This window comes from Denticeps clupeoides, chromosome 13 (assembly GCF_900700375.1).
Source record: "Denticeps clupeoides chromosome 13, fDenClu1.1, whole genome shotgun sequence".
In the NCBI taxonomy this organism is placed as follows: Eukaryota; Metazoa; Chordata; class Actinopteri; order Clupeiformes; family Denticipitidae; genus Denticeps; species Denticeps clupeoides.
This window is the reverse complement of record NC_041719.1, coordinates 18,555,150-18,582,071: the sequence shown is the minus strand read 5'-3', so window position 1 is coordinate 18,582,071 and position 26,922 is coordinate 18,555,150. Positions and strand designations below refer to the sequence as shown.

General features: G+C 43.4%; 1 protein-coding gene across 2 annotated transcripts in view; it reads right to left on the bottom strand.

The window, feature by feature from the left end:
* Positions 1–909: 909 nt before the first annotated feature.
* wwtr1 (WW domain containing transcription regulator 1) overlaps positions 910–26,922 on the bottom strand; it is a 30,926-nt gene continuing 4,913 nt past the window's right edge. The window contains exons 2-6 of one of the 2 annotated variants that reach the window (XM_028999988.1): positions 15,068–15,210; positions 5,462–5,682; positions 3,963–4,090; positions 3,667–3,779; positions 910–3,573 (exon numbers count right to left, since the gene is read on the bottom strand). In XM_028999988.1, coding sequence (XP_028855821.1) covers positions 3,395–3,573; positions 3,667–3,779; positions 3,963–4,090; positions 5,462–5,682; positions 15,068–15,210 — 784 coding nt within the window. In that variant the 3' untranslated portion in view covers positions 910–3,394. The remainder of the gene's footprint in view (positions 3,574–3,666; positions 3,780–3,962; positions 4,091–5,461; positions 5,683–15,067; positions 15,211–26,922) is intronic. The other variant, XM_028999989.1, reaches the window with a different exon arrangement.

Here is a 26,922-nt window from a genome sequence, read left to right as displayed (position 1 = left end):
TCCCCAGCATTTCCCTCACATGCTTTTGTCCAGGGCTTTTATGAGCTGTTTTATGGGGCAACTCAGTTTTACTTTATGACACCTCATGGTCGCACAAACACCAGTCAGTAAAAACAGCACTATTCATACTGGCCTATTCCAGGCTGCAAGGCAGAAGAAAATTAGGGATTTTTTTTTTAACCAAATGACGCAAATGATTTGCTCTAATCCTGAGGCCACTGAACTTTATACTACAGTCCATACACATTCAGATGGAATCATGCTTTCACATTTGAATGCTGGGGGAACATCTTTAACCAAAAACAGTGAGTTCAGCTGAGCTGGTACCGTGTGGTGAAAACGAAGTCTTCTCTGGACTGTCTGCTGGACCCTCCTGTGTTTTATTGTGCTGACCTCTTGTGATAAATATTTGACTCACACATGGCAAACATTGGCCTGTAGTCCCTAAATGTTAAAATGTGTTTACTGGCGGAACACACTGTTACAATATCTGCTGCAACTCTAAGGCTTTTGTTTTAAATGGCATGCTTTCATGCATCATTCATCTGTGTCGAATACTGGAAAGCCACACAACTGTATAGTAACTGACTGGATGAATTTTTGAGAGTGGGTAGGGCAGATGAAAAACACCAGCCACTGTCCAATCCAGATTTTAGGCGCCAAAATTGCACCTTGACGCAAAATCTTTAACCAAGAAATCCAAACAGTCCTTTAATTTAGGAGTTCTTACACCATGGACTCACTTAAAGGTTAAAGTAGAGTCTTACGTCTTCGAAACTAGGAAATGTTATATGAACAGGTTTAAGAACAGTTCAAAGCTGAGATATCATGCATCATATCAGTGAACCATGTATGTTACATTTAGAATAATGTTATTCCTGGATGTACAGACAAATAACAAATGGCCAATGGCATTTAAACCCATTTTATTGATTTTTTTAAACAAGTTACAAGCCGTTCAGAGACCTCCTTGTAAGGCTACATTGTTCATGAACTCCACACTGCCTGGGTGAAGTAAAAACACTGTCTAGCTCTGCCAACATGATTTCAACTTCCATACATTTGAAGCTGAGCAGTGCACCAGAATGAACATATGCAATTAATGTTGCTACACAGGTATTGCCATTTGGTTCTAAGCCACACTATAAGAACCTAGTGAGGAGTGTGTTGCACAACACTTATAAAAAAAATTGTGAAACCACACAATTGATGGCAGTGGATCCGGAGCTGACGGTGGAGGTGATAATTGCTATAACATAAGATTCCTCTCTTTCAAACCCTCTGCAATGTCTATCTTGAGTTTGCACTGGCATACCATTGTAATAATACACAGATAATACAGAAATAATATGTTTGCTGTTTGAAAGGAGAACAGCCCGATTTCTTTACAGAAAGGCTTTTGTCCAACAGCTTCTCCACCTCAGTCCATCCAAGTTGCCCAAAAAACACCACGGTGCCCACCAAGGTGGGCTTCATTGCCCCAGTATGTATCCTCCTGGTTCTCTGTGGAAGGAAAACTACATCCCCCTAGAGGGGATGTCCTGAATATCCATCACCTCCACAAAAACCTAGCATCGAGCCATTCAGTCCTCAGTGAAGGACGTCATGAGCTGTGCATTAATCATAACCTCCTCTTTGGTTTCCAAAGCACCACCCATTAATCACCTCAGCTCTAACAACCCTTATAATGTTAAATGTGACTGAAGAAAGTGGAGCTATAGTCCTCCTGGGCAAGGAAGAGTAAATCACCTTCAACATGCAGCAGAGAGAAAAGGGCACATCGATAGAAACACACAAAGTTAAACCTGGACAACAGTCAAAGGTTACTATGCTATTTTGCTTTTGTTCATCCCTGCCTTATTAGTCAGTTTGGGGGCAAAATAATCTGTTCCTTTCTGTCACCAGCCACAATTCTCTGACTTTTAATGAAAAATGGATTATCAAAGCCATGCAAAACCTCAAAAAAACCCAATAAAAAGTAGGAATCTTCGCAAGTCTAACTTCAATCTTCACTTCAAGATCAGATATCTTTAAATCCCTTGCTGATTTGTAGTGCTTTGAATTTTAAATTTCATTTAAAAAACTAATATTTCTCTCTTTCAAAAAAAAATTATATATCTTGATAAATACTAGAAATGCAAACTCTATATTTAAAGTCATAAATGTGCCAGAGGCACCTAGGCTAATTTACAGTTTATAAAAAAAGAACACTGTAGCAGTAAAAAAAAAAGTACACTGTATAAAACATCTGCCTACAAACTGCTGAGCTTTACTTATTCAATATCTATGCCAGAATCCAACTGTGCACAGTTATGTTGACACAATTTAGAAATTCAACTTATTTAAAGCTTTTTATAGCATCATTGCAGTACGTGACATTGATTTGGTATAGTCTGTAATGTAAGAAGGCTTTGCAATGGTGTAATTATCATTTAATTACTATATAAGAGGTCCAGCTTTTTATACTGAACATTCATTAAAATATAATAGCTGTAAATATGTAGAAATTATACCACTGCAAAGGATTGACAATAAAAAGAGCAATTAAAAAAGCATTTGTTCATAAGGCCAACTAATATAAAGTAATAAAGCCTATATGTTCAGCTACCATGGATACCAATGAGCTTGGATAAGTTTTATGTATTTCATCATTTCATGATTGGCCTCAACAGTGTATGCAGTGGCTCCATCTACTGGCTACTGGAAGTGATGACCATAACTACCTTGTGTATTCGGCATAAAACCAAAGGGTTTTCAAATGTATTTTTAAAAAATGTAGGATATTGAGACCTCGTGAACATTACCATGGGAGACATGCTTATAAAATGTCATGGCTGATGAACGTGGCAATATGATATTGAGGATGTCATTTGTACAATTTTATATACCCTAATTATTTGCATAATTCATTCAAATCCCTGAAGATTCAAGACGGCCGCCATGACTGGTATGAAAATATTAACTGCAACAAAAGTTGGTCTGTTTTGTATGAAATTTGCTCAGAAGTTTCTTCCAGAATATATCTAAGCTGCACCACTACAAAAGAAGAGCAAAGAGAGCCTCTTTCCCAGCATGCTACTAAAGTCACTCCTGTCAGAGCATGAGTGTCATTTCTTTGATCATCAATAGTAAAACCAGGGTGAAGTAATGCTACACTATATTATGAACAAACACAATGACTTTTCGATCCATAAAGGAACAACACTGTATGATTGCTGTAGTGATTCAGAACTTTGGTTTAGTTTTACAATCAGCTTTGAAGTCAGAAGGCTTTAACGCTGTAACTTAGTACTGGAACAAAAAAAGCATACATATTATATTACATATGGGGAAAACCCCTGGAAGAAATACACAGAAGGGTGAAAAAGTCTTTTGTTCGTCTGGCCATGTGCTCTTAGAGCCAAGTGAGGAACGGCTCATTCTTGTTCAGGACAGACTCCACGTCATTGAGGATGGGGATGAGGTCTGCCCCCTCCAGGGTGCCCAGGTCCACATTTGTGCCTGGCAGGGAGTCTAGGAAATCTGGGAATCGGCTTTGCTGTGGCACATTCATGTTACCCTGTGTCATGTTGTCTGGAGGATGGGATGGAGAAGAACTAGTTAAAAAAGGTACAAGTCCGTCCAAGATGAAAGCCCATGAAGTGTAATGGAATTAAGGAAGTGTACCTATGTCCATTTCCTCCATGTTGTTGAGGAAATCCTCTGGAGTAGTAGGGATGCTATAGCAGTTCAGGCCCAGACCGCTGTCCGTACTCTGTTCCCTTGAGTGGTAGGGTCCACTATGACAACAAAAAAAAATAACATTGCCAAATAGAACTTTGACACATAGAACTTTAATCCTAAGGTGGCTACACCTGTAACTAAGAGACTTGCATTTAACTTCGACTATGCAATATCACACATGGAAAAAAAATGTGGTTAACTCAGAGGAGCTGGAAAAGTGAGAGTCGATTGTTACTTGCCTGTTGAGGAATGGGTCAGAGCCACTGGTGGGCATGCTGCCCTGGTTCATGGCCGCTGGGTTTACGGGTGTGGGCACGGGAGCCATGCTGTCTGAATCCATGGGCATCTGTCTGCACAGCGCCACCTCCTGGTGGAATACCAACACTTCAGCTAAACAATTATCGCCAATGTTTGACTTGCATTTATTTAGGTATTTAATGACATATCAATCATTCACATAATTTCAAATGAACCTAAGTGTGGTTATTGCTGACAGAGGAAGACTAGGGACTGAGTCTAAGTCTAATAATTTCTAAATCTTAAGGGGAAAACAATTACTAACCCCTGAAGGCAGTCTAAGATCAGTTAGAGTTGTGTGTGTATCTTCATATTCAGTACTCGAGGAAATGTCATTCTGGCCAGCACAGGCATTGTAACTCTCTTTGCAAACCCAGTTGTGTACTGGTAATGAGATTTTGGCTCAGCTAACCAGTATAAAGAAGTGCAATACCTGCTTAACAAATAATACCAGACAATATGACTTTTACCCTTTCTTAATAGACTCTGCAGGTCTTTTATGTCTACACTTAATGAACCTTAGACCATTTAAGGTTATGTTTGCTGAAGTACTGTCTAAAATGTGCATTTCATATGATCCCAGGGTCTGGAAAAGCTGTATTGGTGCTTTAGCCAGCACTGAGTGTTCCCTTCCACTCCTTTTCAACTCCCCAGTGCTTGTTCAGCCTGCATCTCATGGGTGGTAGACTTTCGTTTAAGACAGCAAGCCAAGAAACCGCACATCTCACAGTAAGATAAACATCTCTTCTGTGAGGTAACAGCCAGGACGCCAGTGGCGGCCATTTTGTAAACACTTCTGTGCACATCTTATTGAGATTGAGGATTGGGAGATTTTCAGGATAAACAGCACTGCTGTAAATCTCTCATTTTGGGGCCTGTCTAGTTCTGAGTTCTGTGCTGTGTTGACATTAGTTTGTGTTGTTCCCTTGGATGCCACAAGATGGCCCCCTAGATCATTCTGCATTGACTTTGAGTCTGTTACAAAGTTATTTGTTTTCAGTTCGCTCTGTGGCTCCAGATAAGTGTGACTTCAGGCAGCTGGAAATACCTCAGATATTAATTACAGCATTGTAGATCATAGGCCTTTCCGGGAGGTGGCTGCTGGGAATTGCCTTTTGTCACAGTGCTGTCAAGTCATTCACAGTTCATGACACAGATGTGAGGAATAGGTAGTCGAATAATGGGTTACTCTGATTGGGCCATCCTGGGTCACACAGAGTAAACACCATGCAAACCTCAACTGAGACAGCAGCAAAGCAAGTTGTCTGCAAGACGAGGCACAACAAAGTTTTCTAGATGGGAGTTCTGTTTTCCTCTGGATCTAAGCCAGGTTGCTCCTGGCATGGCATCTTGGCTGAATACATGCAAACAAACACTTCCTCATACACTGGAAGCCCAGCTTCATACATGTACCGGTGTGTGTAGAAATGTGTCCTTTCACCTGTCTCATCAGCTCCTCCTGTCTCCTCTGAATGCGTTCACGCTCCAGCTGGATCCTCTGCAGCCTCATCTTCTGCTGATGCTGCTGCTGGTTCATCATGGCTGCCTGGGCGCTCTGCTGCTGGGCCATGGAGCCAGGCGTGGCCATGGTCTGGGCCTGCTGCTGCTGGGGCTGTTGCTGCTGAACATGCTGGAGATGCTGGTGATGGTGGTGGGGGACCACTATGGAGATTTAAAAAGAAGGGGAGGTCAGATTTGACAATGGCTTGTCCACTAAAGTACCAAAAAAGTATGTCTTCTGGAAAATCAAAGATCAATACACACAATGACATTCTAGGTGGCTAAAGCACAAACGCAATATCCAACAACCCACAAGCTCTTTTTAGTATACTTGCTTGCTTTCAAGAGATTTTGAAAGACAAGCGACAGTGACATTCAGAGAAGGAGGTTTTAAACTGCACCCTACAAAAATCCACTTGTTGGGTAATGCTAGAGCAGATGTGCTCAGATATTATCTCATAAAATGCTTGAATAATCCACAACTGACCAATCCAAAGATTGGTCCAGTCACTGGGATAGTGAGACACTATTTACTAATAGGATGACAAATGTATCCTTCAGACATCTCCTGTATTGCCCAATAACTCACTTTCACACTGCAAAAGAAAAGCAGAGGGAGCGGTAAAAAAAAAAGTCAAGCATAGTTCAGCCAACAAATCAGGATCTAACTGGATCTGTGCTGCTCGCTCCCACACAAACAGCAGGCCCACATCTCTAAACAGTTGTAACAGATGTGAGCAGACTATGGAGTAAACACAGGCTAGGAGGACGCATAGGAACATTAGTAATTCACTGCACCCTTTACAGAAATCCATTTTTACTCTGCGGCGCAGACAAATAAACATTCCTCTCAAATGGGTGCTATCACATAATGTATTATAAATTGAAGCAAAGGCAGTCACGCTGTGCATGACACCGAGCAGATAGTGCAGACGTACTTTGGACGATATTGTGGTTAGGGACAAACTATTAAGCATGAAAGAGCATAGGGCAAAGACTTAGCGTGTTCAGTTTTCGTGCGAGGCTGAACTATGGAACAAACACTTCCTTACAGTATTCTTTTCAGAACAAACAGAGAAAACCCTGTTTGCTTCAAGGACAACAGCATAAGGTGCAGTACAGGGCATACCCCGAACTCCTGAATGTGGCTGCCAAGTTTTGAATATTCTGTTAGAAGCTTTCTACAAATGTTGCATCCATTATAGACCACAGCCTACGGATGATTCGTCATGATTTTGTGTGTGTGTGTGTGTGTGTGTGTGTGTGTGTGTGTACCCAAATCTCCTGAGAGAAAAACATTTTCATTAAAAACAGATGTGGAGCTAAGAAGACAAATGTCACACAGAACCAGACAGTGTGAATATATATACCAGTATAATTGCTTCTCCTATCTTGGCAATATGTTATGTAAGCTTTATATTCTAAACTATGCGTATGAAATTGAGGTTTTTATAACATTAGGCCCACACGTTGAGCATTTGCAAGGTGAAAAGTTAGACTGAAGCATTGCACCTTCAATATGGTTTCAACAAGCATGCAAACCTGAAAAAACTGACTGGGTTCACCCTCACCCAGCTACAGTTACCTGGCAAGCCAAATTTTCCTAAGCATTTTTCTATGAAAAATATATGCTCAAAGGGAGGTTCTAATTCTTTTGAGATGTCCTTAGCTCCCAGAAATTTCAGCTAAATAACAGCGTATTTATGAGACTCAATTGTCTTGTCTTTTGGAACTTTTAGTGTAACATAATGCACAATAGTAATAAAGTGATTTAAAAAAAAACAGACTAGCACTTAGCCAATCTCCTCATTCAGTTAAATATGTCATTCTCCACAGCGCCTTTGTTTTGTTCACAGCGCACAATTCAGGCTGCATGCTCTGGGACCCGAAACTGAAGAAAAAAACAAAACAGATTATCTGTCCAACAAACTGCTGCATGTGTTTATTCATGGTTTGTGACGCAAATGAGGCACTTGCTGACGAGGGAGTACCACAAGGTTTGGTTCTCAGACCAATACTTTTCACAATTAGATTTTGAAACAAACTAGTGTTGGAAATATCTTCAGTTGATAATGCTGAAGTTCTTTTCAATTCTGAACATGTGGTGTACCTGCACACATGGCATTAAATGTGTCCAAAACTCAAAACAGAGCAGGTGGAAACTGACCCTCCCCATCTGTCTGCTCTACTCACAGACTTATTGTTCGAGCACATTCTGCTGCTGTCATCTGTCCAGATGTGCGTGGCTTCAGTCTAGGCTGGGCTCGCGAGACGGCCTCAAGCTCAATATCCAGTTTCCCCCGGCCTCCTTCTCACAGCCCCCGCCCCAGACAAGGTGTCACACCTTCCGGCATTATGGAAAGCACATGTTAGGATTGAGGCCTTACTTGGTGTGTGCCAGCACTCCCATCTGTCCTGATCTTAGTCACGAAAGCAGGGTGGGAAAACAGAAACAGAAGAAGCTTTTGTGATACCCATCATTGCCCAACACAACATGGCACAAAAAATGTGTCCTCTGCATTTAACCCATCACCTTTAGTGAGAAGTGGGCAGCCATGAAAGGTGCCTGGGGAGCAGTGTGTGGGGATGGTACCTTGTAAGGGGACCTCAGTGCAACCTTGGCGGTGCAGTGCATCCTTAACCACTAGGCCAAATTAGAGCTAAACAAAGGAACAAAACACATCATGGACACAGCAACAGTGAGGGGGAGGGAAAAAAGAACTTGAGCTTGAGTTGGACTGAGAGAGGGACTGAGTGTGAGCAAGCTATGATGGAGAGACTGCAGATACTGAGCAGATTGGAGCCGCCAACAAAGGCCTTCTTGTTTCATTCATTTCCCAGAACTGGCGTCAGCTGTCCAACAAGGTCAGCAAAAACCAAATGGAAAAGGACTGAATGGTTCCAGCCTCAAAAATAAATCAATACAAATCTGAAATACATTTATTAATAGGCCATTTCTAACAAGGGCTTTGTAAATGCACCCACAGAGTAGTGCAAAAGTGTGCATGATGATTGTGTGCTGATGTTTATGAAAGGTCACATGGCATTAAATGTGCTTGAGTGTGTTTGTGAGTACACATGTGTATGGGTTTGTGTGTGTGCAAATGGACTAGACAATGGAGCCAGTTCCACATTTTAACTAAAAAAAAAGTCTGCATATTAGGTGTTAAAAAGATCGACAACCATTTTGATCGTTGATAATTGTCGCTAGATGTATTTGTAAAGCAAACACGTTCCACTGAACCGATGACATAACTTCGGTCCTGGAGACGTTAAATAAAGGCCGGTCCGTACTGAAATCTGACTGTATTTCTTAGCAAAATAATCCAATCAGGATGCTCCAGACAACACATGCAGTGATCCACACATACACACATTCTCTCTCTCAATCTCATTCATTCATGTGTGCGCTACTGTCTTGCGTACGTGCTCTTCTTTGCTTGCTCTAGTTTCTGTGACAATTTATTCAATTTGCAGATCAATATGTGAAAGGATCTTTGAACTTCCACGATGGGGACTGTTGTAATACACCACAATACCTGCATTCCGGTAGAAGAATGGCAGCTTCAAATGCATTAAATGCTCTTAAGTCTGGGACCATTTCACCCAAGATAAGGCAAAGAAAAGAAACGATGCAAAGTTAAGATGTTCAAGCAATGCTGATATTCCCTGAATAAAGTGTTATCAAAATAGCCATTGTCACATGATTCCGCTCACGTGATCGGGAGCGCCATGGAAACTATGGCCGCTCCCAGGTTGCTCAGTTGTTGAAATCCTTTGTTTGGACTGCTCAACTCAGCTCTACTCATCACCACTTTTCCAAGTAAGATCGTTTCTTTTTTCTTGCCTGTTGTCCTGTCCTGCCTCCCTGCATTCTCGTCTCCTGTTTTTGTGCGAGTGTCAGCATCCGTGGATGTTACAGCTTCGGCTGAGGTTACACTCGCAGATTAACAGGTGCTCAATGTACTGTCCTGCCTTGTTTTCGTGACAATGTCCTGTCTGTCCTTGATAAAAATGTATAAAATGTTTTGGTGAAGTATATTTGTTGTTGCAGCCCTAATGTACATATCATGTCGCTCTCACTAACATCTCAATCATACTAATGACTCCCTTAAACCTTCAACTTAACTTTCCCTCTTCACTGATAAATGTACAAATGCTTTGATATGACAGAACTTACTCCACTGCAAATTCCTATTTTGGCTAGAGTTCTTCTCTCTCCAGGGGTCTAGAAAGGTAACCGTACAGTCCCCAGAGTCTGTCTGGCAATAGAATAAGGATAATGTGCCTTAAAATATTCATATTAAAATATTAAGTCTTACTGTAAATGGTTGAGAGAGAGAAATTCAATTAAATAACACAGAGGTTGAATATATTGTATGAATATCATTAGGAGAAATAAAATTACTGCGGAGTTTACCAAGAGGTCTATGGCAACCTTCATAAGCTGCTGGAATTCATTACAGCAGCTGTCTGGCCACTCCCTGCATATTTATGACCATGCCAAATATTCTTCAGCAATGGAGTAGGCTGGCAAGCCTAAAAAAAAAAACTCACTTAGATACAGTCGGACCGCCTAGCAAGGTGATCTTTGGTCTAATAAGAGTACAGTCCATCCACATGAACAGAACAGGCCATATTGCCAAATAGGTTTGTATTGGTAAAGATTAGTTTTGCCTCCTACACAGCTCTTCTTTTTCATTTTCACTCATATGTCAAATTGAAGATCATTAGCACCTGTCTGGTATAATTTATTGACCAAATACCTAAAAATATACAAACCATGCTGGTTTGAAGGAATTACAGAATAAAGCTGAGAAACTTACCTAATCAATCACAACCACATCTAGTCAATGAATTGCGGAGCATGGCTCTTCACTTCAGTGTACTATAATGAACTTCTGCCACTTCTTTTTGTGGGGTTCTCCTACAATCTGCTGACCAATACAGTCTTTCCCACTGGGACTGGTGTCCCCCACTCGAGCTGGGTCATGGGGTCTTGCATGTTCATGACAGTGAAAGGTCAAAGGTGACATTCTGGGGTGGGACATGGTGGGTGGAAACGAAGAACTGATGGGGAAAATTGAAATAATTGAAGGTGGGGGCAGGTTGTTTTTTTTGGGGTAACTGGGTTGGAGTGATCATTCCCGAATAAGATGCCCCGATGGAGCATTTACTCATTCCGTTAGATTTGTTTAAGGGTACTTACTGAGGCAAGCTTCCGTTCACGGGTCGAGCCAGGACCTGCTCTCGGTTTTGTGGTCAATGAAGTACGTTTCGCCCTGAGGGGTAATGGACTGCTCCCAGCCCTCAGGCAGCTGTCCTGCTCAAGCAGCGACAGCACAACAGCTAGAGTTCAGCCATGACTGACAGATCATGTGAGCTCAGAGTGATGTTATTATGGCTTAAAGTGTTAAGTCATAAGCAAGCCTCGTATATTCAAACATTTCTAAAAAGGAGGGCAGTGTATGCCCTGGGCAGAGGGTAGATATTTCTACCCTCTACGGAAAGCATAGTGAATTTTATTTTGTATTTTTAGATTCTTTTTTTAATTATTTTTTTTATTGTTCAGGTTATAGGACACATTTAAGGTAGGAAGAGTTTTGGGGGAAAAAAACAGTTTTTACATCACAGAAACCGGCCACAAGGGTGTGTACTACCTATTTAGGCTACCTGCACTGTTGTGTGTTCCTGGCTGTTAAATAAACAATTTATTTTTGCTTTACATCAGTGAAAGCGGGTGTCCAGTCAGCACTATTATTAATTGATTCCTCATATAGTTAGAAAAGAACACAATTTGTGCTATACCAATAAGGTCACTTCTTTTGCAACTTGAATTTTCACAGATAACTGATAAGCCATCAGCAAAAAATAATGATAATCAATGCCTACCCAGTTGAACAGTAGAATAATTGAAAGTCAGCAGAAAGGAAACTTTATATAGAGAATTTAATATATCTTCATTTAACAGCACCTCAACTCTGCATTGTGAGAAGTGGCTGTCTGCAAAAAAAAAAAGTTAACCAAAGGGGTAATATGTCAGTCTCTCTGTCACAGGATAGGAGAACAAAGCAATGGAAAATATCCATCAAAACAACAAAGGCCTAGCAAATTCTCTGCCTGTCAAGTGTGGTGTGTCTGCCAGCATTGTTCTTGTCTGGCAGAGACAGAGAGAGATAGAGGGGGGGGTGGAGTGCAGATAGAGAATAGGAGAGAAAAATAAGAGCAGAAAAGAGGGAGAGAGAGAGAAAGTGATAAAAGAATGGGAGGCTTGGGAGTGACTGCTTTGGCCCAGTGAGCAACTATGGCACCCTAAAGTCAAACCGGCAATTATCCACATTCCTCCCAGTCACTGTCCAGAGCTTTCTTAGCTGACCACGAGCACGGAGGGTACAGAAAAACAGTGTACATTATACCTCACTTACGCTGCAATTCATTTAACTGACATTGTTTCCTCGAACAACTTCGGTTCCCATGCATATTATTTGGATGACAGCAACATACATCGACTGGTGGGCTGCCACCACCACCCCCCAGTTCACTGCCTACAGCAAGGGGACTGTGGGCAGTGACTTCATTCAATGCTGCTGTTTTCATTCAGACAGTACTTGCATTTATTTGGATCTCGGTATTCGGTTTCCGTGAGATCCGAATGATTTTTAGGTGCAGATACGCAGTCCATGTCTGCACTCCAGGTATTGTATTACTGCCTTAATACAAGATGGTTATGTAAAAAAAAAAAAATTAGAAAAATTTGGATTTGTGAAAAAGATTTGATGCTAATGATGCCAAGTTGGAGTAGTAGTAGCCTAGTGGTTACTTACTACCATTGTGTCCCTGAGCAAGACACTTAACACTGAGCGTCTCCAGTGGGACTGTCCCTGTCACTACCAATTGTTTGTCTCTCTGGATAAGGGCGTTTGATAAATATTGTAAATGCAAGTTCCTGTTTCCAAATAGTAATCTTCAGAAGCATAAAAATCTTTGGTCAAAATGGAAATGACTCGGAAATAGACAGTTCTCTACATGATGCACAGGACATTTTGATAACATTACTTTATCCCCATAACTAGTGGGCAGAACTATGATCAAGTGTGACATGTATATAGTACTTGTCGTGCCTTATTGCTGGGTAGTTCAATATAAATGATGACAAAAGCCATACAAGGAGTTACTGATTGTAAGTCGCTCTGGATAAGGGCATCTGATAAATGCTGTAAATGTAAATGTAAATGAGTTTGAAAACTTGCCGTGTGATGCACAGGACACAGAAAACTAGTCTTTCTTGTTAAAACCAACTTCCACAATAAAACTTTGTGAACTGTATGAGCATTCAGACAAAACTATTGCACCAAATAGTTCAATGTATGATGGGTGTCAAAGCTGTGCAAAACTTAAATATGGTTGATGCAATACCAAGATGGTGTGATGCTCGGGACAACAACGTCACCGGTCTAAAATCTACATGAGTGCTGTTAAGATTAACATATGATAGCCAGTACTAAGAGTTAAAGTGTGGCATAGTATGAATATTTTAATTCATACTATGCAATGATGAACTATTCAATATAACATATATAAGCTGAACTTTGAATGTCTGGGTTTTGATAATAATTTGCTTTGAATTTAGTTGAAATTCATCGTGAGAGCTAACCATGTTTCAGACATCTGCAAAACCTTCAAGTTTTTAAACACATTCAAATTAAATGATGTTCTACATTACCCAAGTACCCGTTAAATATTAGGTCATGTAAAACTGTAAATATGACAGAATCTTTTTTAGCATTTATGTTTCATTTTCCACAGAATCGCCCTAATAATGCTGTAAATGCTGTAAATGTTTTTTTTTTTTTTTTTACTACTGTTGAGTTTTCAGGTGGCCCAAGGGGAGATAAACAGACCCATAAATGCCCTGTTACGATTCCAGCATGGTGGGGCACACGTGATTGTTTCAGGATGAGTGGCTCCATTCATGTCAATTTGTGTGCTAGTTGAGACCAGTACCTGTCCTCAGCCCGGAATACTACTAGGTTTGGCTCTTTTGTGCTCTGATCAACTTTTCCACATAGTTCCCCGTGCCCCAGCGGGTTTAATGTTCTTTTTACTATGTCTTTGCTTTCGACGTTCTTCTCCTCAGTCTCTCAGTCATGGTTTTCTTTCTGTCTCTTCTCCTTATCTTTTCTCCTACACCTAAATATTCTTCATTGCATCAGTTCTTTCTCTCCTGCCAGAGAAAGCAGCTTCTGAAAGTCGCCTTCTGCGGAGACGCACCTTTTCCCATTTCCTCACAAAGCAGGAAAAAAAAGGAAACAGGCAGGAACATTTGGAAGTTATTTACCATTCTGACCAACAGAGGAGAAGTAGTGGCCACCAGACCTTAGTATCAGATCAGCACATATGTAGTTCCTCACATACTAGTTCTATCCCACAGCAATGAAATCACTGTCCTCCCACTGCAGACTGTCCTCCAGAACACAGCCAAATTCATTGCCATGCATGTCTTTCTGGTGTTTTTTTTATTTCAGTCATCCAGCTTACTTCACAAGCTGTTCACAAGGTTCTACCCGAATACAACAAAAAAAAATGTAGAAATCATGTAATCAGGTCAATTGGGCGGGACGGTTGAAAATACGTCTAATGCAGCTGCTAAACAGTGTGCAGTACCTGGCCACACAGAAACCAGGAAAGTGTCTGAGACAGAACGCAGACTAGCAGAGCAGCATCGCCAAAGCGGCCTTTTGGAAAGCACACCACATTTCATGACAGCGGAGGCCAGCGCTGGTTCTGAATGGACCAGTGACTGTGCCGCGGCAGACGAAACCAGGTGGCACCGGGGGAATTTGGGCTCCCCCGGCCAGCGGCGCCTGGCAGAGACTATTTTAGGAGTAGCTGTGAACGAGGATAAATGGCTGCAGTAATCTCCCTCATTAAAGCTCCTCTTCTCTCTTACGCAACGGCCGCTCTCGGTGCGGCATGGCAGGGTGCGGACGCCGTTCGTCAGATGAATCAATGTACGCTCGACCAGTCGTACATTCGCAGAGCCTGTTTGAGCGTCAAGGCTGGCTGAACAACTGGTCAGCGAACGCTCAGTGACTGTGCACTACATGTTTTAGAAAAACAATATGAAAATCTGTGTAAAAAAAAAAGACAATAAGACTAAATGGGGTATTCTTCTGAAAGTTAAACATTTTATGGGAAGTGCAGCATCAAACATGCAACATATAATATTAATTTCAGAATTATATTTATTTCATTGTTTATTTTGCCTATTTATGGTACTAATTCTCATTTGTGCAACACAGTCACTTAAAAAGTACTTGATATTAAAATGCTGCTCTAAGGGTTTTGACAGTTGCTGATTTTCACTCAAATCTGATATATATCATATATGTGCAAAGCTTAACCACGTGCATTTTTTTAAAAGATCTAATTAGTGCCGTTTAAGAAGGCTCCATTTACATGCATATTTATATATGCACAGCTATAAATTCTATTGCGATACAGATTGTGTTTTCGTGTATGTGTGCATGCATGCGTGTGTTATTACCTAAGTTAGGCTGAGACAGGGCCATGGGTCGCTGATGCTGCTGCTGAGTGGAGTTGGAGGGCGGTCCATGCAGGCTCATCTGGTTCATGGCAGCAGTCATGGTCTTGCGGGGGTCGTGCCATGTGGTGATCTTCTCCACGTGACTGTAAAAGCAAAAATATGTCAAGACACAACACTTACATCAAGGCCATGCTATTCCCCCCAAGCCCAGGTTGCCAGGTATAGAATTCATGAGCTGTGGGAAGTGCGTTCTGCTCTCTGCTAAAGGAGAGCAGGGGTTTGTACCTGTCAGGAAGAATCAAGAGGCCACTCCATTCCTATCCTGTTTGGTCTATTTTATGAGCGCTAACGCTCTTTATGGAATGTGTTCTACAGGCTGGGGTTACATTTACATTTACATTTATCCAGAGCGACTTACAATCAGTAGTTACAGGGACAGTCTCCCTGGAGCAACTTAGGGTTAAGTGTCTTGCTCAGGGACACAATGGTAGTAAGTGGGATTTGAACCTGGGTCTCCTGGTTCACAGGCGAGTGTCTTACCCACTAGGCTACTACCACCTCTGGTTACAGAGTGGACAATAGGCCATAACCCTTGTTAAAAAATCAGTTCATTTGAAGTTTGACTGAGACTGACTGAGTTTTATACCAGATGAATCATCTGCATTATTCACCTCTGGATCTGAATTGACAACACACCACACAAGGAGGCATCTGGACACACTCCAAAAGCGTGGGCGGGGACACTCCGTGTCTCACATTATTCTTGTTCCTACAGACGGCTCTTCCATTCTCGCTGGCCCGGGCCTGAGCCCGCCTCCGTCCCAAGGAGGAACTTGTCACAGCTGTTCCAGATGTTGGTGCCGACCGCACCATCCCACAACTGGGCCAGAACGTAAAAAAAGGAGCCCGGAGGATGCTAGGCTAGAATTAAATCGAACCGGACTGCAACGTCAGCGCCTCTGCGGTGCCTCTGTCTTTATTATTTTTTTTATTGCTCTCTCTCCTTCCTCCTCGTGCTCTTCCTCCCATTCTCTGTCCCACACCCATGTCTAACTCTGTCTTCCTCCCAATAGCCGCTACACGAAATTCAGGCTTCTCTGCATTTTTTGGGAGTTACACACAGCATGTGAGGCTGCGCCGTCACCACACGGGTTCAACGACCTCAGGTTTCTCAACTCCCATTGGCAAGCATGAACTTGAAACACATCACGGTCTGTTCTCTAACACAGGGGGAGTGGGTATCGTTTGCCGTCTGAGCAGCAGATCGTTTCTCACGCACTTTAACGCCCCTAAAAGACAAAACTCTGTCTGCTGTTGGTAATTTGACATTGGCACAAAAAAAAAAACAACAACAAAAAAACCCAGGGAATCTCATCTTCTCTACCGCGCCCACGGGGCTGTTTGTATACAAGGCCCAGTGGGGGGCCCGGGGTGGACGGCGAGTGACCGGAGCGTGAGTCACGGCGCACAAAGACCACCCCCTGTCCCCCGACACGCACAGAGAGAGAGTGAGTCACTGGGGCCTATTCACGGCGCGCAGAGAAGATTAGCTGCTTCCTGCTGCACCGCTGCCTCGGGCATGGCAGGAAACAACACCTCGCACTGCTTTTCGCCCCTAATGCTCGTATTACTCTTAAAGTGCTAAAACCGATTTGTACGCTGGAAAATGTACACTAGGAAACGAATCCACGAATGAACCTACTGGCCAATGGGGCGCCTCCCTGTTTGTGTCATGAGGGAAGCCTTGCAGGAAGACTGCGGCCGGGCGAATGACGTCAGCAGGCGCTGCAGATTTACGACCCCTCGAGGCGCAGAGCGTTCTGGTTCTCCGGGGGGGTGAGCTGAAGGCCTGCGGGAATCGGGCGGGTGAGGAGGGTCTCTGCTGAGACTGCCAGGACTGCGAGGGTGCAGCTGCCTCACAGCTGTGTCAGAGACCCCCTGAATAACATGGAGGTCCAGGCACCAAAACTTTCTTCTTCTCTTTTCTTTTTTTTTTTTCTCTCTGGCCTTATTCGGCATGAAACTGTCATATTGGGCCCACGGGGGGGTGACAAAAACGAAGAACATGTCTTATCCTTTCGCTCTGTTCGTGTTTGAGAATCTAAACCAAACCTCTAAGCTCAAATGAAAAGAAGAAAAACTGCAAAACAACCACAGAGCAGCGGCCAAGACTCTTACGACATTCACAAGGTGCGAGAGAGACAACGATTTTGAGAAAGAAGGAGCAAAACAAAAATTATCATTTTCTTTCTCAGTTTCTCAATTACAAGACTTCTTTCTCAAGTCGTATCAAGTCGTATCAACTACGGGTCACATCAAAATTGTATTTGTCATTAAACTTTAAATTGCAGAAATTGGCCCAAAAAAATAAAAAAATACAATAATGCTTAACAACGTACCCTATAAGATTATGGTCAATTTGCATAATAAAATAATAATGATTTAAATAGGAGGGTTACGTTCGTAGCAGCGGTTTTAAAACCTTTCCTTGTTTAGTGAAATTTGGTTCAGCTGATCATGTTGAAATTGTATAAGGAATGAGACAGTAATAGACAGAACAATAGAGAATAGAGACACAGAAATAAATGTAAACAATTAGACAGACAAAGACAGACAGAGAGACAGATCGAGAATGTAAAACTGAGAAAGACCCAGGCAGAGAGAAGAAAACAAACAGAAGAGATAAAAAAAAAGAGATATGGAGACAGAGAGAGTGCAACTCGGAGACGAGATAGGAGAGAAGACTGTTTCGTCACGCTGTCTTTTGGGAGACAGCGGCCTGCTGTTTACAGAGGAAACGTTGAGGAACAATGGCTGGCCGCTGGATCAGGGAGAGCAGCAGGCTGAAACAACACCGCCCCCACCCCTCCACCGTCCACCTCTGCCCCAGCGCGCCCATCCACAGCAAGGCCATATGGACACAGCACTTCCACAGAGGCCTTCCTGTCGCTGATCAGGGGGTGGAAAAAACCACCACATCAGTGCTGGATCAGGTGGCCTAACGCATTAAACAGGGCCAATGGACACCGTTCAGACCAAAAACACGGACAAACAGTGTCAGGGAACAGAAGGTACAACATGAGCAGGCGGAGCAGGAGCAAAGCGAAAGGGAGACACAGACGGACACAGAGACAGACAGACACAAACAAAGCAGGGAGAGAAAGTGTGTGCTGATCTGGACTGTTCTCCTTCTGGAACATCTCATCAGTCAGTGAGGGGTCAGAATAAACAGAGCGCTGGATCAGCTGCTCTATCACACATTGTCCTCCTCACTGTTTACGGCTCATCTTTACACAGGACGAGACACACTGCACACACACACACACAAGATCATGTACAGACACACATATGCATATCTCATTAAGTCAAATAGTCTGGATTTTCACAGGAGAATAAAAGTGAGTTAGCTCTACATGGGGAGTATTAGACCAGTAACCAGACTGATGTCAGAAGACCACAAAGTCACAGGATCAAACCCAACTTACTACCCTGAGTGTCTAAAGGGGTACAGTCCCTATAACTACTGATTGAAAGTGAAGTGAAAGTGAAGTGATTGGCATCGGCAGCACAGCACACGGTGAAATGATTGAAGTGAATGTCACATGTGATACACAGCAGCACAGCACAATGGTGCGCACAGTGAAATTTGTCCTCTGCATTTAACCCATCACCCTGAGTGAGCAGTGGGCAGCCATGACAGGCGCCCGGGGAGCTGTGTTTGGGGACGGTGCTTTGCTCAGTGGCACCTCAGTGGTACCTTGGCAGATCAGGATTCGAACCGGCAACCTTCTGATTATGGGGCCGCTTCCTTAACCGCTTGGCCACCACTGCCCCGGCCAGTGCAAACAATGAAATGTGTCCTCTGCTTTTAACCCATCACCCTTGGTGAGCAGTGGGCAGCCATGACAGGAAGCAGCGCGTGGGGACGGTGTTTTGCTCAGTGGCACCTCAATGGCGGATTAGAACCGGCAACCTTCTGATTCGGGGGTCGTTTCCTTAACCGCTAGGTTACCACTGCCCCGATTGTAAGGATACAGACGTCTAGATAAGGATTTCTGATAAATGCCGTAAATGTAAACGAAAATGTATTAGGAATTTCCATGAATATACGGCGTTGTGTATATGCATGCATTCTCAAGCACAGGTGTTCATACACAGTCAAACATGCCCACACACACATTGTAGGAACAAAGAAAACCAAGGGTGAGGTGCTTTCCTGTTACTATGTTAACGGTATAGGTACCCTGAGGGCCTGCCTCAGGACTTGGGTCGGAAGTCCGGCTAAAATAAACCAAAACAGATTTTCAGAGAGTGAATAATATACCGGCTGCCTTAGTTTCCGACACTGTACATACAGAAAGACGCTGACAACATGAACCTCCAGATCCCACTGCAGATGCAAATAAACATAGCCAGGGGCAGGTCTGTAGAATGTATTAATGCATCCTTGTTGGCACAAACTGGTTCGTTGTAGATTTTTTCATAACATAACTATGTTTGTAACACAGTATGTAGTATGGTTAAATCCGGCCAAAAACATTCTCCACAGCTCCCATACCACATCTGATGGGACTTCTAATGTTAAATTATATCCTGCGAGTACCACATAAGACACATCTCAAAGCATGCCTGACTTTCATCCATGATCAAGGTCTACCCTGAAAACTCCCTGAATGCAAGTCTGTCTGTAGCCATAGCAACTAAAAACCAGACAAGGCCGGCTCACCTCAGAAGGATGAAATTGGCTCAGAAGCCACTGCAACAATAACTAGTGATGACAAAACACATCTTTTGCATTTATTTCACATTTCTGTTCAGTTTTGGCTCCACTTCAACATGCATGTACCTATCTTCTTCTGTGTTATTAGTGGGATTACAGTGGGATTATATAAATTTTTCTTGTAAAGTCAAATTTAATTAATTAAAAGTGTTTCTTCAAGTTCACAATTGCTGTACAAGGTCCCAGATTATATGTTTCACTCAAGTTTCACTCATTAGTAACTGAAATGGGAATTATGTGTTGAAATACAGTACTCCTTTGAAAAGCAGACAAATAAAGGAATGCCTGGTTTAAAATCAACCATATTCGGGCTGCATTCATGGTCGTGGTTTTTAAAAAGTATGTCTTTCCTCTACATGGTTGTTGGTTTGGCCGGCAAGAGTAGAGCTGTGCATTTAAGTAGCAATGCTGAGGTGTGACACCACTGTGGTGATAGGAAAGACCTTCCTGTCCAATGCAATTATTTGAAAACCGGAATAAATGAGGAAAGGATCTCCCACCTACTCATCCCATTTACATCCAGATCAGGTTACAGTAGGAAATTTCCCCTATAAATTTAGCTAGGAATGAATTTCTACATGGTTCGAGGATAGAACCCTGAGGGACCCCAAGTTTGTGTTATCTGTGAGTACTTTTTTCACTGCAACAAGTACAAGCTACTACAACTGTACTTTTTCCAAGTACAAAAGTTCCAAATATGGTCCAAAAGTACTTGGGGTGTGGTAGTGTGGTATTGCTGTCTGTTTATTGTTTTTCATATTGTATTATACAGAGTGCAACACCATATGCATAAACTCACAGTGCACAGATCTGACACTGGTTGTCATGTCACTGGTTCCAATTGATTCCAGATCTTTTGAACCATGCAGTGGAAATAACGATTTATAAAATGACAAGGGAAAATGTTTTATAAAACTCACAAGGGAAAAAAAAACATTCAAACATCAAGTTTGTTGTTGGGACAACAGGTGCAAATGCTGGAATCAGAACAATTTGACAGGATTTAATATGTGAGGGAGTGGAGCATCAGAATATGGAATGTGATACTAATTATAGTCATCCCTGGGACTCAGTCCTGCCAAAGCAGGAGATATCATAGATGGAACTGTGGACCCAAATGTGTGTGGAACTGGACAAGTTAAAGCCCGCCCTGACCAGTGGTAATGTTCCAGGAAAAACAGTAAGAAATGACTGCACCCTTCCAGACAGTAAGTGCACAAAAATCAGTCAAAAGTCATGCTTTCATAACAATCTATTATATATCATGCCTATTATGTGTCAATGTTGAATGACTTATGACCTTCATGACACATGTCTGACAAGTCAGAGACGGTGCTTATGTCTCAGAGGATAAGATAAAAGCAAACATTAATCACAAGAGAGCTTGCAAACTCCAAAAATATATATTCACAGAGTGGAAAGTTAACCACCCCCACCCAGATCTTCCTCAGCTGTTTGAAAGGACTATGGGTGGCTCCTCTTGTTACTAGTCAGAACAACTGGTGGAGGGAGAGCAGGCATGGCTCAGGCCACAGCTGTCAATCGCTCGGCTAACTATAGCCCTGGCACTGGTTTGCTGGGAGAGCTGTGCAGCAGAAGAGCTCCAGCCCTGTGTCCCTTGTCCAGACACACAGCCGTCCTCCTACATACACCATAATTGTAGGGTGACATCAGAGTAAAAAACTAGAAAAACTTGCTCAGATTTAACAAGTATGTGTATTAGAGTTTTTTTTAAACCACTAAAGCTTCTGAGAATAAAAGGTGTCAAGTCTCTTCATGTTCAAAGGTACCAAAACATGAAACGTAAATGGCAGAAATGAGGGAGGACAAGCTTCTTTTGGCTGACAGAATGGCTGCCTTTTAGTCTTCTGAGTCATAAAACAAGACCAGACTACAATTACAATAAAATTACGATTTTATTATTTATTTATAAAATAAAGCAGACTGGATGCTGAAAATTGTCCAAGTTAAAACGAGTCTGGAAATGGAGCTTACTTGATATTTCAATTCTATGTTAATATCTATTTCCAGGAGCAAACATTATATCCAAAATCTGTTAAATAAAATGTTTTGTTCTAAATTAAATAGGTTTTGTGAAATGTCAAGTCTATGTTAAAGTCAGCGGCTCTCGACTACAGGAACAAAAGGTGATTTGTTCAATGAAAGCAAGCAATTGAACCACTAATGGAAGAGCACCATGGTTCGTGGGGGATTCATAAATGTCATTGTCCACTGACCAATTGTAGGCGGGCCGGGCCATATGATAATTGCAGTTACGTATTACAACCAAAGATAATGCCTATGATGTTTTCCACTGACTTGCACAAGAACGTCATTTATATCAGTGCTCAGATGTTTCAATCATGTCTGACAAAGTCATGATTGATTGGATGAGTTTCAGTGTCAGACTTAAAAACATTAGATGTGACTTAATGGCTGATATATATCCAATGAACAGATCAATACTTGTCACAGCTCTGGATTCCAGGCCAATTCATTGATTAGGAGGACACAAAACAGAAGGAATCCAGCATGCTGTGTGGCTCCTGACCTTGAGGAAAGTGGCTTGAAAGAGAACTGGAATGCGGAGTTATTACGCCACATTGAACCAGGGGGTCCTCGCCTGAGCTGCATTTTTGGCGTAACCATGACAACTAAGAATTAGCAGCACTCGTACATTCCTGGACCATACATTACCATAAAAAGCAGCCTGCTTATATATGCTGAAATAAAGCAGAGATTAACAGTTAACTGTTTGAGGCACACCTTGTGCTTACAAAGAATTGTGGGCAGCAGCAGCAGATGGGCGAGTGGCATTCCTGGAGGTTGGCTGAGGTAATTGGGGGAGTAGGTGCAGCCTGGGAATGGAACACTGGCTGGATCAGTGGTGAATTTAACATTTAAGTATCCACAGACAGCTGGTCAGACGGGAAAAAAAAGGCATGGAGCCGACATTACACCCCAGTAAGTGAGCTGCTCTGCTGGAACCTCGCTTTCACAGTGCCTTGTTCCATATGGCCGCCATGGGGCTGGATCTGGACTCAAGTCTCAACCAGACCGTCACAGTTTAGCAGTTAGCCTGGAAAAGTGCTCTGCCTGCCATGGAAAACACTTCCTGACGGAGAAAGTGAGTGAGCGATAGAAAAAAAGAGCTCCTTCCTGCCCCTTGTAAGCCTCCTTTCCTCCAAGATAAAGAGTCCAATGTCTGCTGCCTGTTTACTGACTGGAGCGAGTTCGTACCACGGGCCCAGGAGTGTTCCGAGAACCCAGGAGATCGGGATGAGACAGCCTGTTGATGGTCCCACCTCCACATCACCTCAAGAGCCCTCTTCAGAGAACAATTCATGCATGTGAATTGTGCCATTCCACAGATTGTGGATTATTCACTGTCCCAATGCTTGGCCATGTGCTAGAAGCAGTTCAGGACTATATGCCACAGATACCATCTTTTCTTTGTGCCTCAACGAAGAAAAGTTGCATTGACACAACAAAAGGACATTTTGGCCTAAACCCTCGACAACTTTCTGAAGCACACTGGCCTCTTTCTCTTGTCTGGTGAAAGTACAAATAAAATCAGGGGATTGATATTAGCTTAATGCCCTACGCACAAAGCGCTCTTTGTTAACAGTCCTACAGCAGATATGGGAATGAACCCTGGCTCCAATGCACAAGCCCCCATTACCACCCCCTCGCTCCAAGATGACTTATCTGCTGAATGATTTCCCTGCTTCGTTCATATTTCATTCATTTGTATTTATGTTCTTTTTGACTGTGTAAGGTCAACTGGTCAAATGACAGTGTATGTTTACACCACCTGCCCATATAATTTCTTCTCCTACCACCTACTGACACCTGTTTGTTCCTAGGCGGGACAGCAACCCCCCACCCAGCCTGTTATGGAACAAATTATAATAACACCAGTAAAAATGATAAATGGGACTGTCAGGCCACTGCCATTTCAGCAGCGCTCAGCGACTGGTCATGTGATGCCACCTTCGCCAACACTGCAATAAGAGCTTCAGGCTGCAGGAGGAACCAGCTGAAACTTATTCCGGGGAGACGCAGTGGCAGCTGACACCAAATGCTCCCTCGACGTTCGGAAGGACTCGCAGCCTGGGTACTGCGCTTGCTGAGGACATGAAGCACAGAGCTGTGGGGCCACATCGTTATTAATTTTACGTCTGAGGGTTATGCAGGAATAGATACATGTACAGAAGTTACAATGTGGTACTTTGCAGCCCAAGAACCCCAAAATCCACGGCAGCACACATAATTGTACGAAATGGTCTCGATTCTGCAGCACTTACGCTCCTCATATGACCAGGGCTGTGACCAACATTCACAGACACAGAACAATGTGACTCGGCATGTGCTGTGATATATAATTCTACAAAAAAAAAGTTGTTCTGAATGAGCTGTGAGTAAATTTAAGGAAGACAGAGCCCTGCATACAAGCTTCCCAAGGCCGTACTTTATTTGTGTCCAGTAAAACTGAAAAGCATAAAAACACATTCAACCTCAGTTAATTATTACAATGGCATTTTATATGGACAGTGGTTTTGGTTCTGAGCAACCGAGCTGCCAAACAATACCCCCATACCCCCATATATTTGGTTACGATAGACAGAAATCATAAAGTTAGTCATGACTGAATTGCACAACTTTGGGGCGGTGGTGGCCTAGTGGTTAAGGAAGCGGCCCCATAATCAGAAGGTTGCTGGTTCGAATCCCGATCCGCCATGGTGCTACTGAGGTGCCACTGAGCAAAGCACCGTCCCCAAACTCTGCTCCCCGGGCGCCTGTCATGGCTGCCCACTGCTCACCAAGGGTCATGGTTAAAGGGTGATGTGTCACCGAAATCACTTCACTTCACTGTACTTCAAATGAAATATGCTGCAATGCGGGGGCTTTATTACGTCCGGCAGAGGCCACAGCCTTCTGAAAGACCAGCTCCTGTGTCACCTGTCTCAGCACTGGCAGGCAGTGTACACGCGGCGACGTCTCTTCTATACCGCAGTGTTCACATCAAGGCTTCGCAGGACAACAGGAATTAAAGCACAGTCAAGCTGATGTGACAGAAGATCCATCACGTGCCACAAAGGGTCCGAATCTGTCCTCCCTCTCCAGCCTTTAGTCCGGTCCCTCTCCCAATCGTCCCCCAAACCAGTGCGACCGCACACAGTAGGCCCGGAGTACTGAATAAAATACCAGAGGTATAGACAAGTGGTAATGGCTAATAAACCCCCTTCTTCTCAGCCTGGGGAACAATACGCCCACATAGCTGCTGCTCACATTCCAGCGGGCGAGAGTAGGAAGCAGTTGAGGGCTGTCAGCGAGAGACGCCCAGGCTCCGCCCACACGGACACTCCCATGGCCCGGAGACGGCGCACGAGCGGGGAGCGCAAGGAAAACAGCGAGTCCGCAGTCAGCGAGCCCCCCCCCCCCATGAAAAGGCAGTTCAGCTCGGCCTGACACTGACTCTGAATAAGTAGAAACGTCATTTTCGCCTTGTTACCGTGCCAACCAATTCTGAAACAGACGAATCACAAGACAGGTGATCAAGGTGGCCAGAAATACTTGAACAAGTGGACATTTTGATAAGTGTTGCGGCGGTTTAAGGACCCATTCCCCCAGACAACCATCTTGAACTCTCGAGGAATGCAAATTGTTTTATGGATAATTACCCTCATTTTGTCTACAGCTCAGCTCCGAAGGCTGTTTCAATTGCAAACAATACTGTGCCAAAGTCAGAACGACTGTTCTGACACCCAAAAACGCACAGAAATGGCCCCGCAAAGGTCACGTATTTGCACAGTCCTGGTAATAAAAACTAGGATACGCCCCCAGATATATACTTGTACTGTCGTGCCATTTCATTTTTGACCAAGAAAAACAAAATGTCCAGGATGTGAACTGGAACTGAGCAATGAGGGCGTGTGTTTTTTTTCGGCAGCGGTAAGTCATACTGTTTTTGTCTGCCCTCTCCCCCCGCCGAGCTCTTTGAAGTCTGTGACTCACGCGTATTGTTTTTTACTTTACAAAACCCCACAGAGGTCGGCATGGTGTCCCCGCAGCCATTATCCCCGGCAACAAAAGGAAATGACCGGCTCCGTATCCTGTAGACGGAGCCATCTCTTTCAACTGCTTATTGGAAAGGGCCGGCAGGGAGGGGGCCGTGGAAAATACCTCGCCTAAAGGCGAGCGTGCGCACCGCCACGCTTTATTTAATGGCTGCTGGAGGGGAGATATACGGTGCCGAGATCGAGGAGGGTCCTCAAAAGCGAGCCAGATGAGCCAAAGTCAACAGAGATGATGGAATGTGGTGAGAGAATAAAGTGTCAAGGATGGCTCACTTTTTCCCCCCTTTGTTGAACACTACAGAAAAAAATGATTCTGCTTCTTTTTCCACCAGCAGTAAATGTTGGTTTAAAGTCGTATTTTTTGCAAGTGTTATTCCAAACAGTTATGGCAGGGATTTTTTTTTGTTGTTGTTAGCTTTACTTACTCAGATATTCCTTAAGATGCTTTGAATGCGAGGGAAGGGGGGGTGATAAAGAGCACCAGGAGAAGCCGGTGTTACGCCCTCAGTGGTGAGACGGCCCTGGCTGAGCTTCACAGGGCGGCCTGCTTCAGCAAGGCCTTTCGATTGGCTGAGAGGTGAGTGCGAATGAAAAGCAGAGACGGGATCTTCCATCTCTCCCCCCCAAGCTGAAGGGTCACAGCTGTCTTCCCGTAAGGGGGGGGGGGCGTCTGCTCAAGGTCAGTGACGCCCAAGCTGGTCTACAGGCCCAATAGCCGTTCAGCAAGCATGAGCGAGGAAGAGAGAGAGTGGGAGACTTCTTTATTTAAACACCATAAAGCATCAGCATACAGCTGTTAAAGGCGGCTTGACCACCCCAACTACACCACGTACACTCGTGCTGAACACCTTACCTTGGGTAGGAGGCAACTTCTGACACGCATACACAATACCTACAGATGAACCAAGCGTGCTTGCAGCCCGTGCACAACCTTCTCTATGGGCTTGCCGGGCCAAAATGAAATTTCACCGAGCCCTTGGTACACATAAATAGAT